Source organism: Thunnus maccoyii, chromosome 16 (genome assembly GCF_910596095.1).
Source record: "Thunnus maccoyii chromosome 16, fThuMac1.1, whole genome shotgun sequence".
Classification (NCBI taxonomy): Eukaryota; Metazoa; Chordata; class Actinopteri; order Scombriformes; family Scombridae; genus Thunnus; species Thunnus maccoyii.
The window spans coordinates 7,030,173-7,054,813 of NC_056548.1; the positions used below are offsets into that span (position 1 = coordinate 7,030,173).

The window sequence follows — 24,641 nt, forward strand, 5'->3', positions numbered from 1 at the left end:
ATCGGTTCATGAACTGCCTGCTTAAATAAAGCAGCAGTTTCATTACAACAAAACAGGCCTGCCGCATCTGTAAAGACTGTGCAAGCTTTGCCCAGCTTTCCTTTCCTTGGCACACCACTGATATTATGAAACAAAACCACATATTACCATACAAAGGGAACAAAATTCACTCCAAAAATGGATTTGGTTGGGACTGCTGCTTTCCTAATGGACAGGGGAGGAGGGGGGGGGACTGAAAAATGGGGGAAAATGCCAAGTTCCAACCTTGACTCTAGACCTATCAATCTTTGCTGTTGTTGAGTGGCTGGCATCCAGAGACTGAGGAAGTGTGTGATCCTGGTCTGTAAGAACTTACACGCCTACAGAGAGGCGGAAAATGAAAGACATCTTCTCATTCAGTTCCACTTTTCTGGTGTTCACTTTGAAACCAAGCTGCAACATCTTAAAACATGCTCTTTGAATCTTAACTTAATGACTGTTTTCTCTTGCTTTTGTAAGTTTACAACGTATAGTCAGTTAGATAGTTAGGTTACAATTAGGTGCATAATCATTTAAGCATCTTAGGTGAAAATTAAGTTCTGGCTTCACAGCTTGGCCACAGAGAACAATCTCTCCACTCAAAATGTGCTAACACTACCACATGAACTCATCTCCTCATAATCACCCATTGTTTGCAGGACCATTGTTTATAGTGTGTGAGGTTTCTCGGTGTTTACCTTTTAGCTCCAAGTCTCTCCCCTCAGATGGGGAAGTTGTAGCTACTGGCGACTGATCGATTCTCACCCAGTTTTTACCTGAAAGCCAAAAAGTCATAAGCAGCCCTAAGTAGTCTCAAAGGCAGAGTCATGTAATAGTAAAGACATAATAGAGATTTAGGCAATTAACTACAATTTATGTGTATACCTTCCATTACTGTCAGCAATTTTACTATATCAAGTATACCATACTTTTTTAGGCTGATGTCCTACAGTACCTTGCCAGCAGTTTTAAGAATACTTCATATTGTTGTTTAGATTTAAAGTTTAAACTAGCTAATGCATCAAAGTTTTCCTTTTTTCTCTTAGAGTCATGTTGTCTCACAGTAATGCAGTTGTGAGCACAGACTGAAAAAACCCTTTGTTGGTGCATTCAAGGAAACTCTAATGTCTAAGACTTCTGCGGTCAGCTGCCATCAAGCATTGTACTCAAGAGGTATGTTGTGTGGAAGTAAGACAAACAAGTACTTATACTATGAAAAGGCTAATGTGAATATCATAAGAGGCAGCTTAATTTCAAATGTGACTTTCCTTGAATGTTCCCAGAGAGATTACTCATTGCGAACAAGTTTCAAGTCTCCATGAGTTGATCATCTGAGCGCACTGGCACAGTCTCACCTCGACACCGGCCACGGTGCGCCTGTGTCAGTGTCTTATCTTTGCAGCGTGCCCTCTGCAGTTCACAGCCGGACTCATAGTTTCGCCCGTCCGAGCCGCACACTGGCTTTCCCTGCGTCCGAGGGCAGATGACCCCACAGTGACTGTCTCTGTCTCCAATCAGCCACTGCAACAGGAAAAACAGCAACATGTCAGTGTAAAAATGGTGCAAAACATAAGAAAATTTTACTCATTTCACTTCAGGTTTTACATAACATGACTGATACATTTTAAGATTATTGAATTTATAACTTTTTTTGTTTCATTCCTTGATAAATTAGTTTGTTCTTTCTTTCTGGCTCCTTTTCTATCTTTCTTTCTGGTTTCCCTATGTTTGAACAAAGGCTGCATTCAGCTAAACCTGAGATTATGCCAAACTAATGTACAAATTGGACTCATGGGTCACTTGCCCATTTTACTCAAAACATTTCTACGTTCCTCCAACACTTGTCGGCTGCTGCCTTTCTTTGTTTAGGCTACTGTGACGAGGCTGTGGGCTGCTCGGCACTGAAGCTCAAACTAGAGGCTAATTTATCTAATTGATCTTTGGCTGAAGACAAGTTGAACCTTGATTAAGTTTCAACGGAGCCAAACCACACTAAGAGCAAGGGGAATCTATCCTCCCCCTCTCCCCAGATCTTTACTCGTGATCTATTAGTGAGTCGATTCTACTCTACTGTTGGAAGACAGCCTTCTCGCTGACAGCAGTAATGGTTCTTGGCTTCGCAGCTGCCTCAAATATATTTAAGGTCTACAGGATTTCAAGGGAGCACAAACTTTGCCAAAAAGATGGAGTTGTGGGTTAGTGAGGAAAGAGACTAGGTGTGCACTGAGCAGCACCAGAATCCTCTGCTGTGAAAAGTGGCCCAGCAGTTTACCTGAGCCAAGTTTTATTGAATGGGTTTCAGCTGTTTAAAAAACACAAGGAGCGCTTGAGTTGTCCTATCTTGCAAGTGATGATTGAACTTTTGTGGCTGCTCAAACACCTGTTTCATAAAACACAAATGGAAATCAGGAATTTCTTAAGAGGACAAATACTGTGTGTAAAAAAAACCTTTCTCAAATGCATTTTTAACCCAAGGCCTCTCATGCAATTACCAGACTGCTGGTTGGAGCTCTGAATCTGACACAGGAGATCTCATTAGGGCCAGGTATGGAGGGAAGAAGGTGGTGGAAAATGAGACGCAGCCAGAAAACAAAGGGCACAGTTTCCATCCTTCACTTGCCAACTCCTATCAGACGATCTGAGGCCATTTTCAAAACGATCCACAGTAGAAATGCATATGTGCAGCATGTACACAAGCACAATTTCTCCCTTTGTCATTCTCCCTCTCCCTTCTCATTCCAAATGCCCAACTTAAAAAAAAAAAAAAAAACAACCTGTATTTTGAATAACATCAAAAATGTTGCCTGGAGACAGATTTTCTCCGAACATATAAAGAGCAATCAGAAAGACTTGAACAAAGTGTAGATGGTAACGAAGCCAAACCACTGATGTCATAAATGAGCTGGCGTACAACTGGATCTCATATACAAATGAATCACCAGGAGTTGTCATCTAATGTGCTCTAAGCAGATTAACTGTATGGCAATCATTTTTTTTCTCCGGATAGGCATTACTATAACTCCATCCATGCCTTTATATTGGTAATATTATTATTAATATTATTATTATAAGGGTGCCAGTCTGCTCCTGAAACCTTCACAATCATTCTGTCTGATTTATTTGCCTTTCCAACCATTTCCAGCTGCCAATGACACTATTTTCCTGGAAATTTTGACTTTCATTGATCAATGGACACTAATCTCTTACAACTCTGCTCTTTACTGAAAAAGTGAAAGAAAGAAAAAAGCTAAATATCTGAAAATTCTCCTACTGAACACAAAGCATCACTGTGTTTTCACATCATGTTGATTCATGCAGTATATACTCTGAGGATATAAATAAGACTGCTCACTGTGATAATACTGCACTAACATGCTGATTAGAAGACAATTAAAAGACAAAGTACAGCAGAGATGATGTGTCATTAGCTTTACAGGTATTTGGTTATAAACCAAAGTAGTGGACAGGGGATCACCCAAAGTCAGTAGGATTTATCCTCTGGGGACCATGAATGTCTGAGACTGTCCTCCCCAAAAAACAACACAATAGGTGTTAATGTCAGTCATCCACAAACAACATATAGTTATGTTTGAGTGAAAGATGCAACCTAGCAGCTGTAGTGATTATGACCCAGAGCAGTGACTCATTTGAGATGACGTATATACAGTGTATGTTGACAGATTTCCTCATTTGGAGGAGGAGGGGTGGATGGAGGCTATTACCCAACATTGGACTTTGCCACTGCTGTTTGTTTCCCGTTTCTAACAGCAAGTGTCACATTTCCGACCACAATTCGGAACAGTTTTTTAAAATCCTTAACTATGATCATCCCTTAAGCTTAACCTTGTGGTTATTATTGTAGCCATGATGACGAAGGTGGCCTAACTTTGAGGAAGTGACTTCAACCCACGCTACATCTTCTTTTTAACCTTAACAAAGTCATCATTTTAACCCAAACTATGATCTTCTGCTAAACCTAACCAAGTGTTTTTTTGTGCCTAACCGGACTTTAAAAACAGCATTGTCACATCAAACAACATTTTTAAAAAAACATATATTACTTAACTGATTGTGATTTATGTGAATGTGAATGTTTTGTAAAGCACAAACAAATGATGCCGATTACTGTCGATAGGGGCGCCAGATTAGAAAACGCTCCTAACGACATATTTGTTCCTTTAATTTGGATGACTTGTTGGATTGTCTGTAAAAAAAAATGTCATAATCTATCCAACAGTTGCTGAGATATTTCAATCTGGACCAAAGTGGTGGACCATCTAGCACCTCCCCACAGCCACACCGCTGTCATGGCTAAAAAATGAAGAGGACCTACTCAGCCACAGCGGCAGCATATTCTTGCTACTTAAATTTAATATTCTTTGTCATATTCTGACAAATGTCTTTCACTTTGACGATTTGGAAACAACAGAGGAGTTTAAACTTGTTACAGCATTAGTTACAAATCCAAAATGTGGCGAGGAAAATGAGACCCAGGTCAGAAAATAATCTATTTACAATCCTCTTGTGGTTTTGTTATTCACAGATACCAGATAGTATCTGCCAGCGCCGACAGTTATGACAGTCATAAACATTAATTTCTAAATCCTTGCAATTTAATAAAAATTGAGTCCAAAATTCAGAAAGTGAAAAATCTGCCAACTCAATGAGCTAATATTACTTATGTCCAATGCAAATTAACTGGTTTCAAGACTTTTTTTTTTAAACTATTTTCTTGGTATTAGTAAAGGGAACTGCCTTTGTGGCTTGTTATAATGCTGATGAAGCCTCACTGGAAAAATGTGGAATAATTTCACCCTAGAGACAGGATATTTTAACTATGTCTGAAATATAAGATTTTCATAATAAATATAACATTAGGTAGACTGTTTGGACCGTTTCCTCCAGAGGAGAAATTATCATGGTAATTATCATGGCTGTCACAGCTGTCACCACCAGCAGATACTCCATTATCTGTAAAGAGCAAAGTGACAGATTAGACCTTTCCTGAAATAGAGAAAGATACTGGAGCTTATCTGCCAGATAAAATCAGAAAGTGAGGTAATGTGATAGGGTGGTCCATGCTTTGTCCTGAAACTGGAGGTCACGGGTTTGATACCCACATAAAATAATGTATCTTTTAAAATGCCTTTAATCCAAGTACTGAACAAAGAGAGACACTTTTGGCTGCCTAAACTCTTCCAGTGAAATGTTGATACTTCCCTCAAATTGATACAAAAACCCCTTGTATAACAAGGTGAAAGGAAACTTAAACAAAAGGGAATAAAACTTTAAAGGATACAATAGGACACAAATCCAACTTGCCTCGCCGTAACAATGTGTCCAGTACAAGCCAGACAGTTTAATGTGATTTCTGCCTTGGCATTGAAGCACGGTAGAAAAGCTCTTGTCAGACAGCTCAGAGTATAACTAAATCATGATGTGCCTCTTTATGAGAAAGTGCAGACAGGGAGGAAAACACAGCACATCATTTCATTTTTAACTTGCATGTCCTCCTCTTGGCTTTATTGAAGGACAAGAATAATTCAGTAGTCGCAAAAAAAACGTATCTGCATCATATCTGGGGGTTTTTCCTAGAGTAAGGAAACATGGGTATGTTTTCATTTATTTTGTTATATAGGTAGTGAAGAGAACCATAATGTAAACTTCCAGTTTAATTATGAGCAGAAAAGAAACCCCAGTATTGCAGTTACATGTTTCTTCCACAGCAGATGATATAAAAAGTAAACTTGCCTGAGTCAGAGTACTGTGAATGGAAAGCAGCTTGTCTGTGTGATGAACTATTAACTGTAAATCAGTATCCAAACCACACTTTAGGATTTAGGTCCATCCAGTGACTCTTCCAGTTTAAGAGCCACGGAGTCTGGCCTCTGCCCACAGACTGACCCATCCTCCCCGTCCCTGACTCACAACCTTAATGGATGCAGCCATTCTACCTCCACTGTCATAATAAAGCATTAAATCACAGATTTTGAGACGGCATTGTCCGGTAAGTGGAAATAAACACCCATACCAAGTCTCCCACATAATTTCTTAGTCATACTGTCCCACCCACAGACTCAAGTCCCATAAAGGTGAAACCAGAGACTCTGGCAGATAAAAGTGTCAGTAAAATCAGTAAAAAAAGAAAAAAAAAATCTTCAGTTTATGGTTGGGATTTTGTGACTTGAATTGATGATTTAAACTTTTTAAAAGCACTATTAGAAGTGTAGCAAAAGTAGAGGCATGTAGAATTAACACGACAAGTTATTTATTATTCAGGGAGATAAAGTACAAGTAACTTTGCTGAAAGTTTTCTTGAAAAAAAATTAAACATACTTGTGTAAAAGTTACTGAGTTTCACTAAGAGCACTATTATGTATGAAATTTCATGACAAAGAACAAAGCAAAGAATAAAAAAAAACCAGTAAGAGTAATTAAGTGATGTTAATAACCCATTCACTTCTCAGGTAAATGACGTGACGGCTAATACCAGTTGGTCAGTTTCTAATAGAGGAGATATAACAGCATGATATTATTTGCTGTGAAACTGTCAAATTCTTACAGAATTTCAAAAACCTTCATTGCCAAAAAAAAAAAAAAAATGCACCTGGCAAGTGCATTAAGCTAATGTTAACAACAGCTTGCTTACATTTTCACAATTACAACATTAACATGGTGATTTTAAAAAGGTTTATACTGTAAAATTTACCATGGTCACCATCTTAATTTAGCATATTAGCATGCTACCATTCGCTAATTAGCAAAGTATAGCTGAGGCTTATGGGATTGTCATCAGTTGTGCAGGTATTTGGTTCTAAACAAGTTTAGACACATAAAATTTTGACCTGATGAATGCTGGTAAAAAGTTAAAGGGATCACCAAAGCAATTACAAGTCATACTGAGGATGACAGTTTGTCAGCGGGCTTCATCCTCAGGGAATTATAAATGTCTGTACAAAATTTCAAGGCAACCCATCCAATAGTTGTTGAGATATTTCAGTCTGAGCCAAAGTGTTGGACTGACCCAACAACAATGCCATCCCTAAAGGCACTAGCGTGACTAAAACTCTTACTTACCCAATGGAGAGAGAAAATGCTGAAGAAAAAAAAAAATCAAACTCCCTGGAGAGAATGTCTAATAGCAGAAAGTATACTAAACCCTATCTAATCTAATCTGCTGACTCAGACTGCGCTGCATCACAGCCACCTCTCACTGTCGTGTCTCACTACAGTTTCTATGTGACCATTGCTTTATATTAGTTCCTCACTACAATAAATGTCCATGTGGTTCACATTTGAAAACTGCTAAAATAAAGTCAAACCAGCAGTGAATGACAGTAAGCCCGGATCACATGGTATCTGAAAAATAACTCTCTTAACCAGCAGGGACAACCAGATGAGTGAGGTTTGTCTTTTAGCACCAGACAAACTAGTTCAAGCCATCAGCAAAGCTTTTTACAACATTCTTACACTTTTTTGTGGTTTCCAGCTTACCAAATACTATCTAAATTGCCCTGATGTGGTAAACCCCACCCATCTGGCGACCTAAGTAGGCTAAAACAAACGCTAAGAGTTATTTTTAGTTACTGTGTGACCTAGGTCTGTTTGACAGCAATCAGCTGCTACAGTATTAGCCAGGATGACGGGACCTGGCATTATCTCCTGAGGGAAACCAGCCTCTCCTGTAAGGCCATTAATGGCTGGGGTTAAGACCCACCCGATGTCCCTTAATCAAAACCAAACAAACACATCTAAATTAAACAGAATAACATGTAACAGGAGCTATTGCTGGATCTGCGAGGAACATGTGCTGCTCAAAATAACATTAATTACCTAAACCTGTGGGGAGAAACTCGCTCATACTCCCTTGCTGAATATTATGTGCAGTTTTACATTATAGTGCAACAGACAGGACATCAAAGATTTACAGAAAAGCCACAGCGCCAAACAATATAATTGAGTATTGAATGTACCCCTGAGGGAATAATCTCACTTTAACAACCACTCAGAGCCCCTTTCTTTAATTTTCAAAGGAACATGGATATTTTTTAGCTTTATTGGATAGAAAAACGACTTAGATATAAATCCCATAATCTTACAAGGACATGATATCCTCCTCTGTTTGACAGCCCACCAAAGAGTCTAAAGATGAGCTGGAGGTAAAACACCAGGGGAGTTATGCGACGGTTTGGTGCTGATATCCTGACCGGGAAACAATGAGCACCGACATTCTCACATTTAACAAGCCAAATTCCCCTTACATACCCACATACACACACACACATCTCAGCCAGAAGCACACGAAGCCCCGAGCTCTCTCACCACCACTCATAAAATAAGTGAAATGCAACCCCCATTGTGCAACCATTACAGCATTAGCAAAATGGTCTTTTTTTACCGTCACTGGCAGGGAATCTGTTCCAGCCTGACCCGCAGCAGTGGAACAAGAAGAAAGAATATGAATCGAAAATAATCATTTTTTTTATATATGCACGCTTAAAAGGTTGACAGAGGGAAAAAGCAGGCTATGTGAAACGGAACAAAGGTAGTAAATAAACAAATCTGTGGATTACGTCTACTACAGTAAATGCAATTAAGTTCAACTTTCCAACTGGCTTTTTGTGCATTGGGTACAGCTCATTTATTTGGAGAGATTTCAGTTTAAAGCCAAGCATGTAACACAATATAAAAGACTTTCTAGAGAGATTCTATTCTCACTGTTATTACTGTAATCAGCTCCTGATTTGTTTGGATATAAATTTGCTGCAGGTTTGCTTAACAACATGTTAACTGATTTATATCCCAGATACATCAAAGCTGTGGTGACAGGAAAGATTACGCTGGGAACAACGTGAGGCCAACAATACAAAGTCCTGGAGTTTCTGGAGTGAGGGCAACACTAGAATCAACTTTATTTTTCTTTTTTTTTCTCTGATATATTGGCATTAGCTGATAATAATACATCTACAGTTGGTGTCTTAAAGGAAAGTGCCAGTGTTTAGCTCATTAAAGGCACTTTACTTACACTTCACATCAAAGCTAACTATTTTTCAAATTATGCTGTAGTGTTTTAGAGATGTTAACACATTTCTACTGTTCCCGTTATCAAAGGATTTCGCTGTTTCGCTGTCAGTGTTAAGTCAAACCTCTGTACCTCTGGACAGTGTTAAAACTCACTGCCAGAGCTTCAACTTTTCATCACCAAACATACTACTAGTACTTACTAACAAGATGATTTGCAGTGCATGCATATCAAGTGATTACATACATCATTTAGCCTGATGGTTGATTTTTAAGATCGGTGAAATCTGTTAAGTATAAATAACTTTCACTGACATATTCTGTCCTCTCAAAGAGCTGTCAGTTTATTTTAATGTTTGCAGACTGGCACAGTGTTAATATTTACACTCTTATATAAATACTGTAGATACTTCTGTGTGGTCTAATGTTAAACTGTGAGAACAGTGTTCTATAAATACAGGCCTAGATATGATCATTATTATAGAGCAAAGTGATCTGCGTTTTGGCATTAAGCTCTTATCCTGGCTTAATGGAGGACTGATTAAATCAGATACTGTGTACTGGGAAAAAAAAATGTCAGTTCTACTTAACTAAAAAGGACATGCACCTTGACTTGAATGACATCACTGCTTCGAAGGAAAAGGTTTTTGCATCCAGGGATGGAGATTCATTACAGGCTGGGCTGCATCAGCGTGTGTGTGCGTTTGTGTGTGAGACAGAAAGAGAGGGCATTGTTTCCTTGCTCCACGCTAACGTGTGATGGGCTCATTATCCACTTGGGCACCACAACAACAAACAATGCAACAAACACCAACACATACATACATATATACATATATGGCCATCCCATATGCATCTCTGTGCCATTAAAGCCGGCGCTTTTGGCATTCCCTCACTAGCCAACAAGTGGAGTAGTCAAATAGTAAAGGAAAAGGATGAAAGTGAGCCAACCACAGAGGTAACAAGCCAATGAAAGTTGTCCACCAAAGTCGGGGCTAATTGTGTACTGTTGTGTGCTTTTAACAGGCTCAGGTAATCACTTTTGTCCGATAATTAGCATTTAGTTTTCAGGAAATCTATAAAGCGAATGCCATCCCTCATGCTGTTTCAATTAACACACTTTACTTAACCGTGTTATAAAAAGAAGTGGAGAAAATAAAAAGGAATGTATGAAAAGCTGTGCCCCTTCTTCCCCTCCCCCTTATTCCCTTTAAATTTCTAATTAGGTTTTGTCTTGAAAAGAAACCTGTAATTTAACTTTTTCAAAGTAACCCTTAAAACAGGGATCCAGCAAAAGCGAAAACGGAGCTGGACAACTTTCACACAGGAGGTGCAAAGTGTGTGTGCCACTCACAGCGGGAGGGTGGGGCTTGGGCTTAAAACATTAAAGTAATAGTCCCCAACTCCACTGTTCTTTAATTTGACCTCTACGTGTAATTACTGTTATTTCTAAAGTAAAGTCGTACTGATTTTAGTACATTTTAAAAGCTAACTTGTGTAGAAAGTGAAGAGCCGGGAGGTTTTGCTGAATGAAACACAAACTCTGATAGTCTTCTACATACCTTAAGACAGTATGGTAGTATCTGGGTTTCATAATTTCAAATACAGTATTTCTATTAGAAACACACTATTGCATAACATGAAGAGCCTTTTGTCATTGAATTTGTTCAAAAGATGTTGGTTAGCACCCTGAAAAACATGCAAACTGACCGAAAACCATGTCAGGTTGTCATGTTGCAAATTAAGCATCCACAGAAATAATTTTAAGGATTAGTCTGGTGATATTTTATATTTTTATAGTCAAAAAATCTGACAAAAGACCAAAACCATCTATGAATTGGTTCTTCTACCAAGTAGTCTGTGTATTTAAAGCCTGATATATCTTACTCCTCTGTCCCGCAGACCTCCATTGTTGTGAAAAACTATTAAAAACACATCACTGAGCCACAATGTTGCACTGGGTGACATGTTCCCTCATTATGATGAAAATGGGCACCGTAGTTTATTTTGAGTCAAACCCACATACAACATCCTGCTGCTGTAAATACTCACTAGCGTACTGAATCTGCGGCTGAAAATAGTCCCCAACAAATGCATTACATAGCCTTTAAAAAATTAAATTATATATTTGTAACCTTCTTCTAAAGGGCTACTTCCTCACTTGGAAACAGTAGGCTAGGGAAGTCACAAAGTGTTGAGAGACAGACTAACACATTGTTGTTTTTGGTCTTTTCATGTGATTTGTTGACAATAACAAAAAGGTAGAATATCATCAGCTTTATCCTGTAACTGTAATGTCAAAATGATAAAGGGAGCACAGGCAATTTACTTTATGTCCTCCTCCCAAAGGTTGGTAAAGTTAAAAATATATATATGTATTACCTGCAAAAACTGATTTCAGCTGCCCAAAATAATTGTTATTGAGTATTTCCAGAAAAACTCTATGAAACTGTGTCCTAGTTACTCCGTAACTGCCACTTATAAATTATAATCTTCCTACAACTCATAATCTCCCTTGATAATAACAAATATATATTTGGATATTAATAACAACAAAAGCAATATTTTGTGGCATTATGAAGGCATAAATGGTCTCTATGAAGTAAACTTTCTTAATTTATACTATTCTTTGTAACATATCCGTTATATTTATAGTATCCAGTCCATGTAATCTGATAAGGAGTCAAAGAAAAACATTTTCACACTATGCTGAAATCAGATTTCCTCTTAAGATGGTTGTCAGGAGATTAAATACTAGATTAATGTGAAGGACGACTTCCTTATTTTTCTTTTGAAGTGGTGTAAAGAAATCAAAATGAAAGTGTGAGTAAGGGGGGTAGAGGGGGCTGTTCTTCCTTTTCGGAAATGGCTCTAAATCTGATTAACAACATTCCTTGTTTGTCACTAATGCTACATCCTGGCTACAGAACAGTCAGCTGTCTCTGCTGTTCCCAGGAAGCAGGGAAGCGTGTGTGTGTGTGTATGTGTGTGTGTGTGTGTGTGTGTGTGTGTGTGTGTGTGTGTGTGAGTGTGTATTACCCACATTACAATAGATTCCACGCCACCATTGCAGACTTAAGCTGAGACCACTGACTTTGTTCATATCAAAAGAAACCTTTAAATATGTGGCAGGGCAGAGGCTAATCTTCTGAGCTAGTTTGATAGAGAAGAGGAAGTGTTTCTGCCGGCCAGATAATTTGAATGATTACAGATAGCCACAACTTTTTCAACAAACAGTATTCCTTTTACACAACAGCTGGTGCATGTCACTAAAACCCACAGAATTTACATACAGTAGAGCAAGTTCACATAGTGGACTAGACAGTTGTGTAACTCCAAACGCACCTCATAAACCGTGACTATCAGGAGGATCTGCGGGGGAAAAGAAATGTTGAGCGACGTAGCGATGATTCGTGTGTGGAGCTCACTGGCCTGAAATCACAGAGCTGGACTTTGACTGTGTTTCATTACACTGATTAGAAAGCCCCGAAATTGAGCATGAAATGCGTTTGCTGATCATGCAATCATCAGAGGGTATCGACATATGTAAGCAATTTGATTGGTTGCTTGTGGAGTCACCCCTAAAGCCATCTGTCAGTGGCCTGTGAAATATAAGTGGAGTCTAGGTGTCTAGTCATGTAAAGGCATTGGCTTGTGGGTCTGTGTGTTTTGGACCAGAGTTTTTAGTAAAGTAAAATCAATTTGTTGACATTTAATGGGGTTCAGCAGTAATGTTTAGGCTTTAGTTATAATTGAATGTTTTAGTGTGCCCTATTTCCCTGAACTCAACTTCTTTTTTTATTCTACTTCAGTTAGAGATTTCCCACATTTTCTGGGCCATTAACCAACCTCCACAGAAGAGATGTGACGTTCATTGCATTCAATTTTCTTGTCATGTGATGGATTTCCCACTATGATTGTGTAACACTGGGGCAAAAAGTGAAACTAACTGGGCCATGAGTCTACAGTCACACTAGCGGCTCTGAGGTTGTAAGGCTCATTGTTCAGAAAACCAAACTGTTAGATGGATAAACCAAAGTACTGAAAAAAATTAAATTCTGACTGAATTCTAGTGTTAGATGAAAAGTTAGGAGTTCACCAAAGTTGCAGTTAGCATGAATGTCTGAAAACTGCACAAATGTCAAACTCATTGTGACACAAGAGGAGAAGTCAGGAGGTCATCAAAGTCATTCAGATTCATCCTCTGGGAACCATGATGGCAACCCCACCATTAGTTGCTGAGACTACTAAAGTGGTAGACCAACTGACCAACAGACCAACAATGACCATCCTGGAGTCATGTCTATAACATTGATAAAAAAAGGTTTATATACATTTTTACCATTAATGTTTGAGATACATGTAGGTTAACAATTTTTGCTCACTTAGTGATGGGACCACAAGATGGCAGCGTTAGTCTGTCTGCCAATCCAACACACTGATTCAGATTAAGATATCTCAACAACTACCCAGATATCTATGAAGTCTGGTATGAATATTTGTCATCCATCAGAAGATGTTTCCTAATTAGTCTGTTAACATTATTTTAAAAAATATTATCTTGAAAAACACTGGCTAATCTTAAAAAGTAATGGCTGCACTTACTTGACAGTGACAGTGGATATTCATGGTCCCCAGAGGGGATGTTTTTGAAAAAAACCAAAGCATAGAACAACTATTGTGCCTAAATGTTCATCTGTACACAAGACGTATCCGAATCAAATGGAAAATCTGAAATTTACTGAGCACAGTACTGGTCCCCAGATGATTTTGTACTCTGCTGTACACAATCTTTCCTTCAGCACCGCCCTCAAGCAAAAGTGTCAGTTTTATACACAAGATATAAATGTCAAGTTCATGTCACTTTACTGTGGATATTCATAGTCCCTAGAAGATTAGTCTTTATTTGACCACCTGACTTTCCACCATCAGACCAAAATTTCAACTTCTATATAAGAAACATCAAAATCTATTGGACAGATTACTAATCCAAATTTTTATCCAAATTTTCTGTCAATATTCACGGTTCCTGGAAGATAAAGAGTATCCTTTTGGTGATCTTGACATTTTTTTTCTACAATTATACTAAAATTTTGACCTACACACAAAATATTACATCAAGTAATTGCCACAATATTTGTTGAGCATGTTCATGATCCCCAGAGGAAGAACCTTTTTGGATTTTGTGTATCCATCATCAGCTCTGTAGCACCATCCTGAGGTCATTCACTTCTTGGCAGCAAGGTTCTAAGAACAGCAAAATCATATGCATATTGTGGCATCATTATGCAAAATCACACCACCATTCAACAAAAGAGACTCAAAACCACAAGCTTCATCACCAATAACTGTTTTTAGGGATTTTTTCCCTTTCAGGGCCTAATCAGAAACTGCTGCTGAACAAAAAGTCAGGACAAAGTTAATCTAAAAGGTTTGTATTTCATGACTTCTTTTCACAGAAGACGGTGATGCCAAACTGTGACCTTATTACTTTGCCAAGAATGTTTTTCCCCATAAAGGCTAACTGGAGAAATGTGCACTGCACATCTGATTACGGTCAACAACTCGTCTTCTATGCATCCCAGTGGTTTGATGGTTAAGGGACAAGCCTTTCATGCTGTCCTTATTTAATCTTTCTCCCCGTACATGTCAATGTCCCCCAATCACTGTCGTAAGAATAGGTACTCTTACACTCTACTTAATCGCACACACACGCTCCACAAATTTTAAGTATTGCATGGTTTATTTATCGTTTTTGTCTATCTTTTCAATCTCGTGACAACTTAACTATACCGATGGTGTTAAAAGTAAATAAATACAATTTATCTAATTCCTGTAATTGCATATGTATATATAAATCTATGCACATGTATACTAAATCAGTAATTCTGCTTTCACTTAAGTAGATTTTTGCCAAAATATTGTACTCAGCTTCTTTTGGAAAGGCATTGATTAGAGTAGCCTATGCTACAGTATGTTAAGTTTGCTTTGAACCTCTTTTCTCTCATAAGGTGATCTTTCAGGGAGCTTTCTTATTAAGGTAAGATGGTCACCAGTTGGTGGGTTGTGGAGTGTAATAATACTGAAACGGTTATAGTCGAGATGCCACAGTGACTTTGTGTAACTGTAATTCCTGAGCAGGTAATCTTACTTTTACACGCATAATATTTGAGTCAACTAACGTTACTTTGACTCAAGTGTGACATTCCACTCTTTCCGTTCCTAACTAATATCTAAAATGTTCTGGACAGCTCTCATTTGAACAGCTGTCCGGAGTACTGACAAACACATTCCCAGCACATTGCAGGAATGGTTAGGATTCCTTAAAAGTCTGGTCCATTTGTTGCATTTTTTCATTATTGTTTTATTCAGCTGCTCTCCAGCCTGTTGGTTGCAAAATGACAACAACACTGCTGAGTTGACATATTTGTAAGATGCTGCAGATAAAGGCATCACTAGAGTTTGATTTATGTACTGTATCACATGTTTTAAGAAGTAATAATACATTATAACATTTTACACATGAAGATCAGTTTACTCATAATGAGCCTGTGGAAAAAGTTGTATATCTTCTGTGGCGCCGGAGGATTTTTCTAAAAGTCTAAGAAAAGTTTTTCGTAGCTTTGGATGTAAAATTGAAACAGAAAGAGAAAGTCTGATGGCGGTAATGAGTTGAAAAATGTGACCTTTCGCCAAACATTATGAATGCTATGGTAACGCGGTGGGGAAATATTTTAAATTGTATATTGTGAGTCCCTCAGCTTAATCAAAGTAAGATATACAATATCTATATCCAGTGTCCAGTAGACAAATGTTTAAAGCAAAAGCAAAACTTCTGATGCTTGTTTACATTCCACTTATTTGAATTATTTAAACATTTAGCTTACGTGGTGTGCCAATTTTCTCTAACCTTGCCTCATCTGCTTCACCCTTCATTTCCAATTTCCTAGAATGCCTTTTGACAACCACCAGATAATAGACATGAACTTTTTCTTGTTTCTTTAAGTGTAATGAGCAGCAGAAAGTGATATACAGTACATGTTTTCCAGTCTAGAAAATTGTATTCTGCAGCTACTGTCAGGAGAAAAACTGATATCTAATTTTATCACGATATAACGTTTCAATGTCAGTGGAAAATGATGAGACTAGAAAGAATTTCTACTTGACTGATTGTTTACCGTTGACAGAATTGGCCAGAAATGTATGATACACCCATTAATCCCTGTTTTAGGGTGGATTTGTCCATCAATTTATCAAAATCTTTTCATGGCAGATTTTTCTCTCTCATCCAACAAAAGCCCTGCATTCCTTTTTGCACTGTAAGCATATTTAAGAGTCATCGCCTCACCATACAACAGTCACACACAATGCACCTGCACTCATACGTTTACATGCATCAGCACATGTATGCAGACCAGTCACACCTGCACTGCGTCTGTGATATAACTCACACCAATAAAAAGGCTTTCCTGCTTTTGAACCGGGGCTTTTCTTTCCCAAGATTGAAGGTATGCAGTCTTGGCTGGTGCAGTGCTCATGCCTGTCTGTTTATGTTTGTTTTTCAATGAGATTATGGGTCTTCACCGATGCTGTCATCAAAGTATGCAAGTTGACTGCTCATCCCATCCCATCCCTGGCACTAGCAGGTTGATTTGATGAAGGGGATTAAGGATAGATGGGTAACAGTGGATGGCATCCTCATTTGTTAGAGCTCATTTCTGAACACATCTCCCCTGGGAAACTGATTTCCTAGTGAAAAAATGTCAGAGGAAACGAGACCCTGCCTGCCTGCCTGCCCACCACCTGCCTCGTTAGACGGATCATTCCTGGTGCTAAGCACCCAAAAAACCTGCAAAATATCTTCTTGTACTCATTAAGAAGTGCAAGAGATGTGAACTTTAATCCTCTTAGACTGTAAAAAAAAATCAAGATTTTGCAGAGATTCATAAAAAAGGTTTTTAAGTGAGATCATGTTTTTTGTGGTTGTTCACTTTTTTTCCTCACTGTCTTTAGTCTCACTAAATATTTCAGCCTGTGACTTTGCCTTGGTAGATTACGCAAAGTTTGTATTGCACTACTGTCATGGGAAAATGTGTGATCACCACCCTTAACTATCATCACACATCCTTATCATTTGAGTGGTGCTGTCCTCCCACTAGTGCACGAACAAATTACTAAAACAATAAAGTAGACATCAAAGTTACACTCCCAGCAGCCTCAAACAGAAACAAGAACTAGGAGGGAGTGGGCGCTCTTCACAATAAGCATGACAGACTTATCTGAACTGCAGGCACAATCACAAGGCAAGAGGTTTATATTGTCTGAAGCTTTGCTAGTCTCCTAGTTACTCATATTCCCCAGTTTGGTGAAATGTTGTCCCAATTGCATCATGGAGCCTCCGGGGAAATGAGAACGGAGCAGAGCTCTGCAGGGAAGTTAGCTAAGGCTATCACCACTGATATCAACGTGGAAAGTGGGGGTGTGAATTCTGGTATAACGGCAGCTGTGAGCAATGTTAAAAGTATCTACTGTGGTGTGAGTGGGTGTGCGCAGCAGGCAGAGTGTGACTATTTCTCTTCAGTGCCCAATCCAGGCCAGGAGGAGGATGAAGTGGATGCAGAGAGCGTTTTAAGTGATGATAAAGGTTACAGATGCTAAGAATGTTCACTGAACTTTGGAGAAATTTCCCACATGTCGTTGCTCCTCAAGTGAAAAGCTTTTGTCTCTAAAGTGTCAATTTTTCAGGAACTAAGAAGCAGCTTTTAATTCACATTTTGGAGTTTATCCATCCTGATTTTGAAAGGGTTTCATTGTTTCTCAGCCGACAGAGGAGCATGAAAGCATTTTAACTTAAGATAGAACAGCAAAGAGGGAAGAACAGAAGTTTGGAGAATTTCACTGCAGAAGGACAGTTCAGATAGTCTGAGAAAAGGACAATAAATCACCTTTCAAATTGATGTCCTGAACTTACTAGCACTTGTATTATCCCGTGTGGCTAACCACAGATCTGGCACCTGAATCAGCCATAAAAAAATACAACAAACACCAAATGCACTTGTATGACAGTAAAACCACACACTCCGCCTGGATCTTTCATTATTTGGCTTGTAGGAAAACAATTATAAAGTGAGTAACAGAGAAGAGATTACGCAAAGTATAAATTCACTCTGATTGTGACTCTTTCCATAGAGAAGTCTTGACCACAGTGTCTTGTGGGGGGTGGGGGGGGGGGGGGGGTTGTTCAAAGACATTGTGAAATAGTTCCAATATGTGAGCGGAGTATTACATATTCATCCCCCCTTGAGTCATCTTCCCCCTCTGACCACAAATATTACAGCGCATCTGTGATTTGAAACAATGCTGTTCCCCTCCACTTCGCATCACTTATTTCCCTCCCTGCCTGGACAGTGGCATGGGTATTTGTGAGAAAGCTTGAACAGGAGGGAGAACAAGTAAAACAGTATGTGTTACAGGAGAAAAAAAAAGATAGTTGCAGATACATGACAGTGGCAAAGATCCGTCCTAGAAAAGTAGGGAGGACAGAGGCGAGGATGCTGTGGTCAAAAAAGGAGGATAAAACTCTGGTCAATGAAAGAATAATCCTAATTTATGTTTCATATCCTTGAAAAGAGCCTTTCATCATGTCTGGCAGGATCATAATTTACATTTGTCATATGGAAAGTGTATTTAGGTGGGTTTAGCTTTGATACCCCACCTGGAGAAAGACAGAGTCAGGACCAGAGTTTCTCTCATAGTGGTTCAAAATTATAAAACAGCCAAATGGATTTTTTTCTGGAAGAGTAAGGCACATAATAAGTATGAAAACACACCATGGAGACATTTCCCCAAAAGAAAAAGTCCTGGAAAATTTGTCAAGGTTATGAAAAAGTGCCTCTAAGCATTTGGAAACGAACAGATTGCTATCTGAACACTTGAGAAAGTCATGAAGGACCCAGAATCATCAGTAAGCCTGGGACATCCGGATTTGTTGAATGAATACTTATTGAAATAAATACGGCCTTTAATTTACATAACAATATTCATTTCTTATCCCACAACATGTCGTTATTGAGTTCTTGATGTTTGCCCCACAATACCTTGAAAATCATTGAAAGTCCTTGAATTTGACGCCAGTGTACTATTGCTGCTAAAAGACTCTTATTACACGGCAAAATCGTTAATTAAGTTCATATACACTTCATTTTACACCTGATCTGGACAAAAACGCACCCACTGACTATAATATACACTTTTACAATATTTGCAATAGGCTATTTCTTTAACTTATCTAGACATGAAGAGATCAGTGTTAACATGTGAGGATTGCCTGAATGTAGTTCATTTAAAGAGCGATAAATCAGGCCGTCAAAAAAAAAAAAAACGTTGAACCACCATTAAAACTATTTTTCTGAAAGATTAAATTTTACAAATTTGTGTGATCTGATCTATCAAACGCTATATTTTCAAACAGATTAATTTCTGACTGTATTAATTTTCCTTTGTCGTTTTTTTTTTTTTTTTTTTTTTTTTTTTTACATGTTGCACGTGAAACAGTGAAATTGACCCATCACACACACACACACATACACAGGTACGCACTCACCCGTGAACCAGGCTTCTGTGCGGAGACTTGAGGCAGGTAACAGAGAAACAGCGGCGCCAAAAAGTGCGAGAAGGTGAAAAGCAGGAAAGTTGGCAATAACATAATTGCGCGTCGGTGAGCGCGGAGCAGGGAGCGGCAGGTAGACTCGTCTGTCAGACTGATGATCAACAGGTCCACACGGTGAAAAATAAAACCCTCCTTCACTCTCTCCACACTGTTTTCCTCTTAGTGATTTTTCCTTTGTCTGCTTCTCCAGAAACTTTTAGTGCCATGCGTGGGATGAGAAATTATGACTTGGCGGTGACCATTGTGATTGGTTTTATCCACTGCGAGAGGATCAGCTGTTCATTGCGGCTTCCACAGGTTGAGTTGCCTCTGTATCCATTGCAACTTCATTTAAAAGCAAAGGAGGGCTCAGCAGCACTGACTGACACTAAAGCTGTCCAATGGCAGCCAGGAGGGGGGTGGTGGTGGGGGGGTAAGCGTTAAAGCCACGCCCACCTTATAATGGTCCAAGATTAAGGCAGCACAGAGGAGAAAAGGCTGCTCTGGTCAGAAGGAGAGAGAGAGAGAGGCAGGAGACTCAGCAGCTGCCGGGATACTCAGTGTATTATCGTCAGTCTTTGAGAGCAGGGACAATGGCCGAGCAATTGTGAGGTCAAATTTTAGGTTCTCATCCCCATTCAGAGACATATAATGCTCTATAATAGCCTAGTATCCTGCTGCCGTGACATTTAGCCTGTGTACTTGGGTTACAATGGAAAACATCTATTGAGTAAAGTCAATAGCTGTCACAAGCTCTGCAGGGGGTCAGCCTGTGTTTGTAGATTTGAGTGTGTGTGTTGGTAGAGTGAGGATTCAGTGGTTGATTGGGTAAAAACATCTGTCTGTGCCACTTCACCCCTAATTATTGTCCATAGTTTTACTTATTTTTAAAAGTAAACCTGATTTTCTCGCTTAATGGTGACATAATAGTGCCATAAATGTTCATTAAAAGTGTTTCAAAATACCCACATTTGCTTATGATGCACTATGGATAGAAGTAATTCTGGGCATAAGGATGAATTTAATATTAAATTATAAATGAGAGATTTTTCCAATATCAGTATATATCACAATATGATATTATCTGATGGTGATCAATGCAACAAACATGAAACAAACACCTCACAACTAATTTGAAGTTACAATTTGAAAACTAATAACATAGAACCTATGATTAATAACATATATCATTAAAGCTGCAAAGAATAGTTGATAAATTGATTGGTTTATGAACAGAAAATGAATCAAACTATTTTGATAGTCGATTTACTGTATCGTACTCTATCAGACAAAATAAGACATAATAAGACATTTTAAGACACCATCTTGGGCTTTGGGTGATTGAGATGAACATTATTCACTATTTTCTGACGTTTATTCGATTAATTAAGAAAATAATCTGCAGATTAATCAATAATGAAAATAAAATAACATCAGTTTTAGCTGTAAATATGATCATATCATCACAATAAAACCCCATTAAAAGTTGATACACAGTTATAATCAATTACTGCCCACCTGCCCTACATTAAAGCATAAAACTGGTCCTGCACTGTAGTCGTCCCACAAACTCTCAACTTCTGGCTCCCACGTCCTCTTTCTCTCTCTCTACTCTCTCTTTCTCCATGTTTCCCTTTTCAGATAAATTGTGTAGCCCATTGAGAGCAAGTTAAAAGGAAGGAGGAGAGACCGGAGAGGGTGAGCGAGGGAAGCAGAGTGTTGAGTGCAGGTGTCCAGCTTCAGTTCAGCAACCCTTCAATCCTCAGAAACTGGGCTTTTAAGAGCTGAAAAGGGCCATCCGGTCACCCTTTGCTGGAATGGGTTAGCCCCCCCCCCCCCCAACCAAATCCCCTGTTCTCAGTCTTTGTCCCTATAGATATTTTTTAATTGTTGGCTATGACAGTTCAGCGGCTTTTTGAGTGCCTCAGTGAAGAGCCTTATAATTAGAGCTATTGAGCTGCTGGAATTGGCACAATTAGGGTCAGCATTAATGATTTGTGTGTGCACCGGGCGGTTTCAAAAAAGAGGCATTTTCTCATAGAGGATGGAGAGAAAATTCGTGAAGAGGGTCAGGCCAAATGGGAGACAAGAAAAAGGAAGGGGCAGTTGGATATAAAGGGAGAAAAACTGAGTCCTTGGCGAACTCGAGACAGTGAATTATCTAAATTCTTGTTTATTGGACCACCGTAGAGACTCAGAAAAGCATCTCTGTAGTATCATTATCAGAGCTGTTTCTCACTCCAGGGGCTTCAGTTCCCCCCAAATCCTCCCGGCTCTGTGCCAGCAGGGTCCACTCATGTCCAGGTGTGAGTGGAGAAATGCTGTGGGAGGTGAGGATGAGGAGCAGAGAGGGGGAACAGGAGTGTCTCTTGGAATGTTAACGAGATCAGTTTATATCTGCTCTTCCCTCTCGGTTCAACCCTCCACCCCTAACAAAGAAGACCAAGTTTTCTGGGGTGTAAAGCTGTTGTAGGGAAAGCATGGCTCGACACTTTAATTCTGTTGTCATTTGGCCGAGCATGAAAGAAAACCTCTGACAACAAAAACAAAAAAGGAATGAATGGGCATGCTGAAAGGAAATGTACTTCCCAATTACTGCAGCGGCCCTTCCAAAGACGCCCCAGCCGCTGTCCCCCCGCCGGCTTACACCAACTACATACGGCCGAAAATTAGCAGGTGTCTGTAGACACAGAAACAGACGGAGCAGGACAGAGGCCACCCAGCGACCTGACAGCCGGGGGGGAGGATTTAGCACAGATGTTCGACCATGATGTCACATGTACGAAGAGTACAATTTAGACACACACACAGAGTTCAGATGTGGTATGCTGAATGTTGTGGGTGAAAAGAAGTTATAATTAGTTAGTTGTCTCATTATTATCACAGTTACTCAAGGTATAACACTAAAGTAACTACATTCTTTTCTAGATAAAAGGTACCTTTACATTTTCAGTTAGTTTAAATAGCTTCTTATTGTTCATGCATTTTAATAACTGTGTGTTAGTTCTATTAAACTATTTGATATTTTTTATATAATGTTTGTTTTACTCTATAGACTGTGGAAACCAGGTGAATTGAGGTGGAACATAAGTACATTTACTCATTAATTATATTTAAATACAAATTAGATGTGGTTGAATTTTATTATATTATCATTTTGTGCAATTTACTTCATCTCTGCTGTATTTCAAGGAAAAGTAGTTTTTACTCCACTATGCTTATTTGATAGCTGTAATTTCTTGCTGCTTCATTAATGTGTATACTGTATGTTTATACAGCGTAAATAACTCAAATAATATTAATGTGTAATGTTATACATTAATCTGCGGTGGTAAATAAGTATATTCACTTGTACTACACTGTACCTAAGTACAATTTTAATGTATTTACGCTTTATGTTACTTTATATTTCTAATCCACTATATTTCAGGGGGAAATACTACTTTTTACTCCACTTTATTTCTTTTACAGCTATAGTGAATGGTTACTCTTTACTGTAAGGTTTTTAGTACAAAACATATGATCTACTCATAAAATATGATAAAATATGATGATATTGTTGGTTAAACTACCCAGCAATATATTAACTAGTTAAAATAAGCTTAATTTTGACCAGCTGCAATATTAAATTGCTGCTATATTAAATCATCAACAATAAATAATCTTGTAAAATTATATCACATTCTGCACAAGGATCATTCTGCATAATAACTACTTTTATTTTTGATACTTTAAGTATATTTATTTACTTTAAGTAAAGGATTTGAATACTTCTTCCACCACTAATGTAAAGGTAAACTTCCCACAAGTATATAATATACAGTAGTAGAGATTACACAGTAGTTTGTAGTTGTATAAACCTATACCAACATTATTAATATTCTGCTTATAGATTAATATATTAATATATGAATAATTAAAACTCAGGAAGGGCCCTTCATAATGAGTAATTTTACTGATGATACTTCAATATTTTACTTCACTAACATTTTGTATGCAGGACTTTTACTTGTAGTATCTTCACATTGCACTATTGCTGTAAATTTCTGGGGATCAATAAAGTCTTATCAGCTATGAATACAGTATCTGAATACTTCCTCCACCAGTGAGTCCTCTAATAACACTGCTTACTGTATGAATGATAGCTCTTAAAAAGTTAGTATTGTCAAACATGACCAAACACAATTACAGAGCTGAATGAAAGACAGACAGGGAAGGGGGCTGGGTGGTGTGCTGAACGGAAAAAACGGAGGTCAGATAGAAAGCCCTCTCCTTTTAAAGTGTCATCTGGATTTCATTTCATAAATTCCACATATTTTACATGTACTGGCCACAATTTTCACTAGCTCCTGAAAATGAGGAGCTGCGTAGAGCCCTTGGCTGACCTACAGTTCTGGACAGCAGCAAACCTGGCCTCTTATTACCCTCTTCAAAAACACACACACACACACACACTGAAGCTGATGTAGAAGCATGTCTAGTAGTGACGGAAACGCACAGCAACAAATAAATAAGCCCACAAAGCCGAATTATCCGTGACATTAATCAGGGTTGTGAGAGATTTTTACATAGCGGGAGAATGAAAGAGAAAGTGGCAACAGAGAGCCACGGGTGTGAAAAGGGCTATTGAGTCTGGACTGGGGTGTCCCGCACCTGCGCTGTCTATTCACCCCACTGTTTACACACTGTCATCCACAATTAATACCTCCTGGGGACTGGGCTGCCTGCCCTCTACAGGGCCCCCGGACCCATCCAGGGCCCTTATGGATGCCTAATTGAGCATACCGCTCTCCTGATTGAATTAACAGCTCTGTCTCTGGGACCTTTTCCCCTTCCACCGAGGAGGGGGACTAATCCACACCCGCATGGGACCCCTGTACCGTCCCACAGAAGACAGAGCAGAGGGAAGAGGGGAGGAGGGGGTGGGGTTGGTGGCTGGAGAAAGCAAAGGGTC

The 24,641-nt window shown here is 38.8% G+C and overlaps 1 protein-coding gene across 4 annotated transcripts in view; it reads right to left on the minus strand.

Moving 5' to 3' along the window:
- The window catches only part of smoc1 (SPARC related modular calcium binding 1), a 56,649-nt gene extending 35,662 nt beyond the window's left edge, over window positions 1-20,987 (minus strand). Inside the window, exons 1-3 of one of the 4 annotated variants that reach the window (XM_042388660.1) lie at window positions 19,643-20,987; window positions 1,374-1,539; window positions 717-794 (exon numbers count right to left, since the gene is read on the minus strand). In XM_042388660.1, coding sequence (XP_042244594.1) covers window positions 717-794; window positions 1,374-1,539; window positions 19,643-19,744 — 346 coding nt within the window. In that variant the 5' untranslated portion in view covers window positions 19,745-20,987. The remainder of the gene's footprint in view (window positions 1-716; window positions 795-1,373; window positions 1,540-19,642) is intronic. The other 3 variants (XM_042388661.1, XM_042388658.1, XM_042388662.1) reach the window with 3 other exon arrangements.
- Between the last annotated feature and the right edge of the window lie 3,654 nt (window positions 20,988-24,641).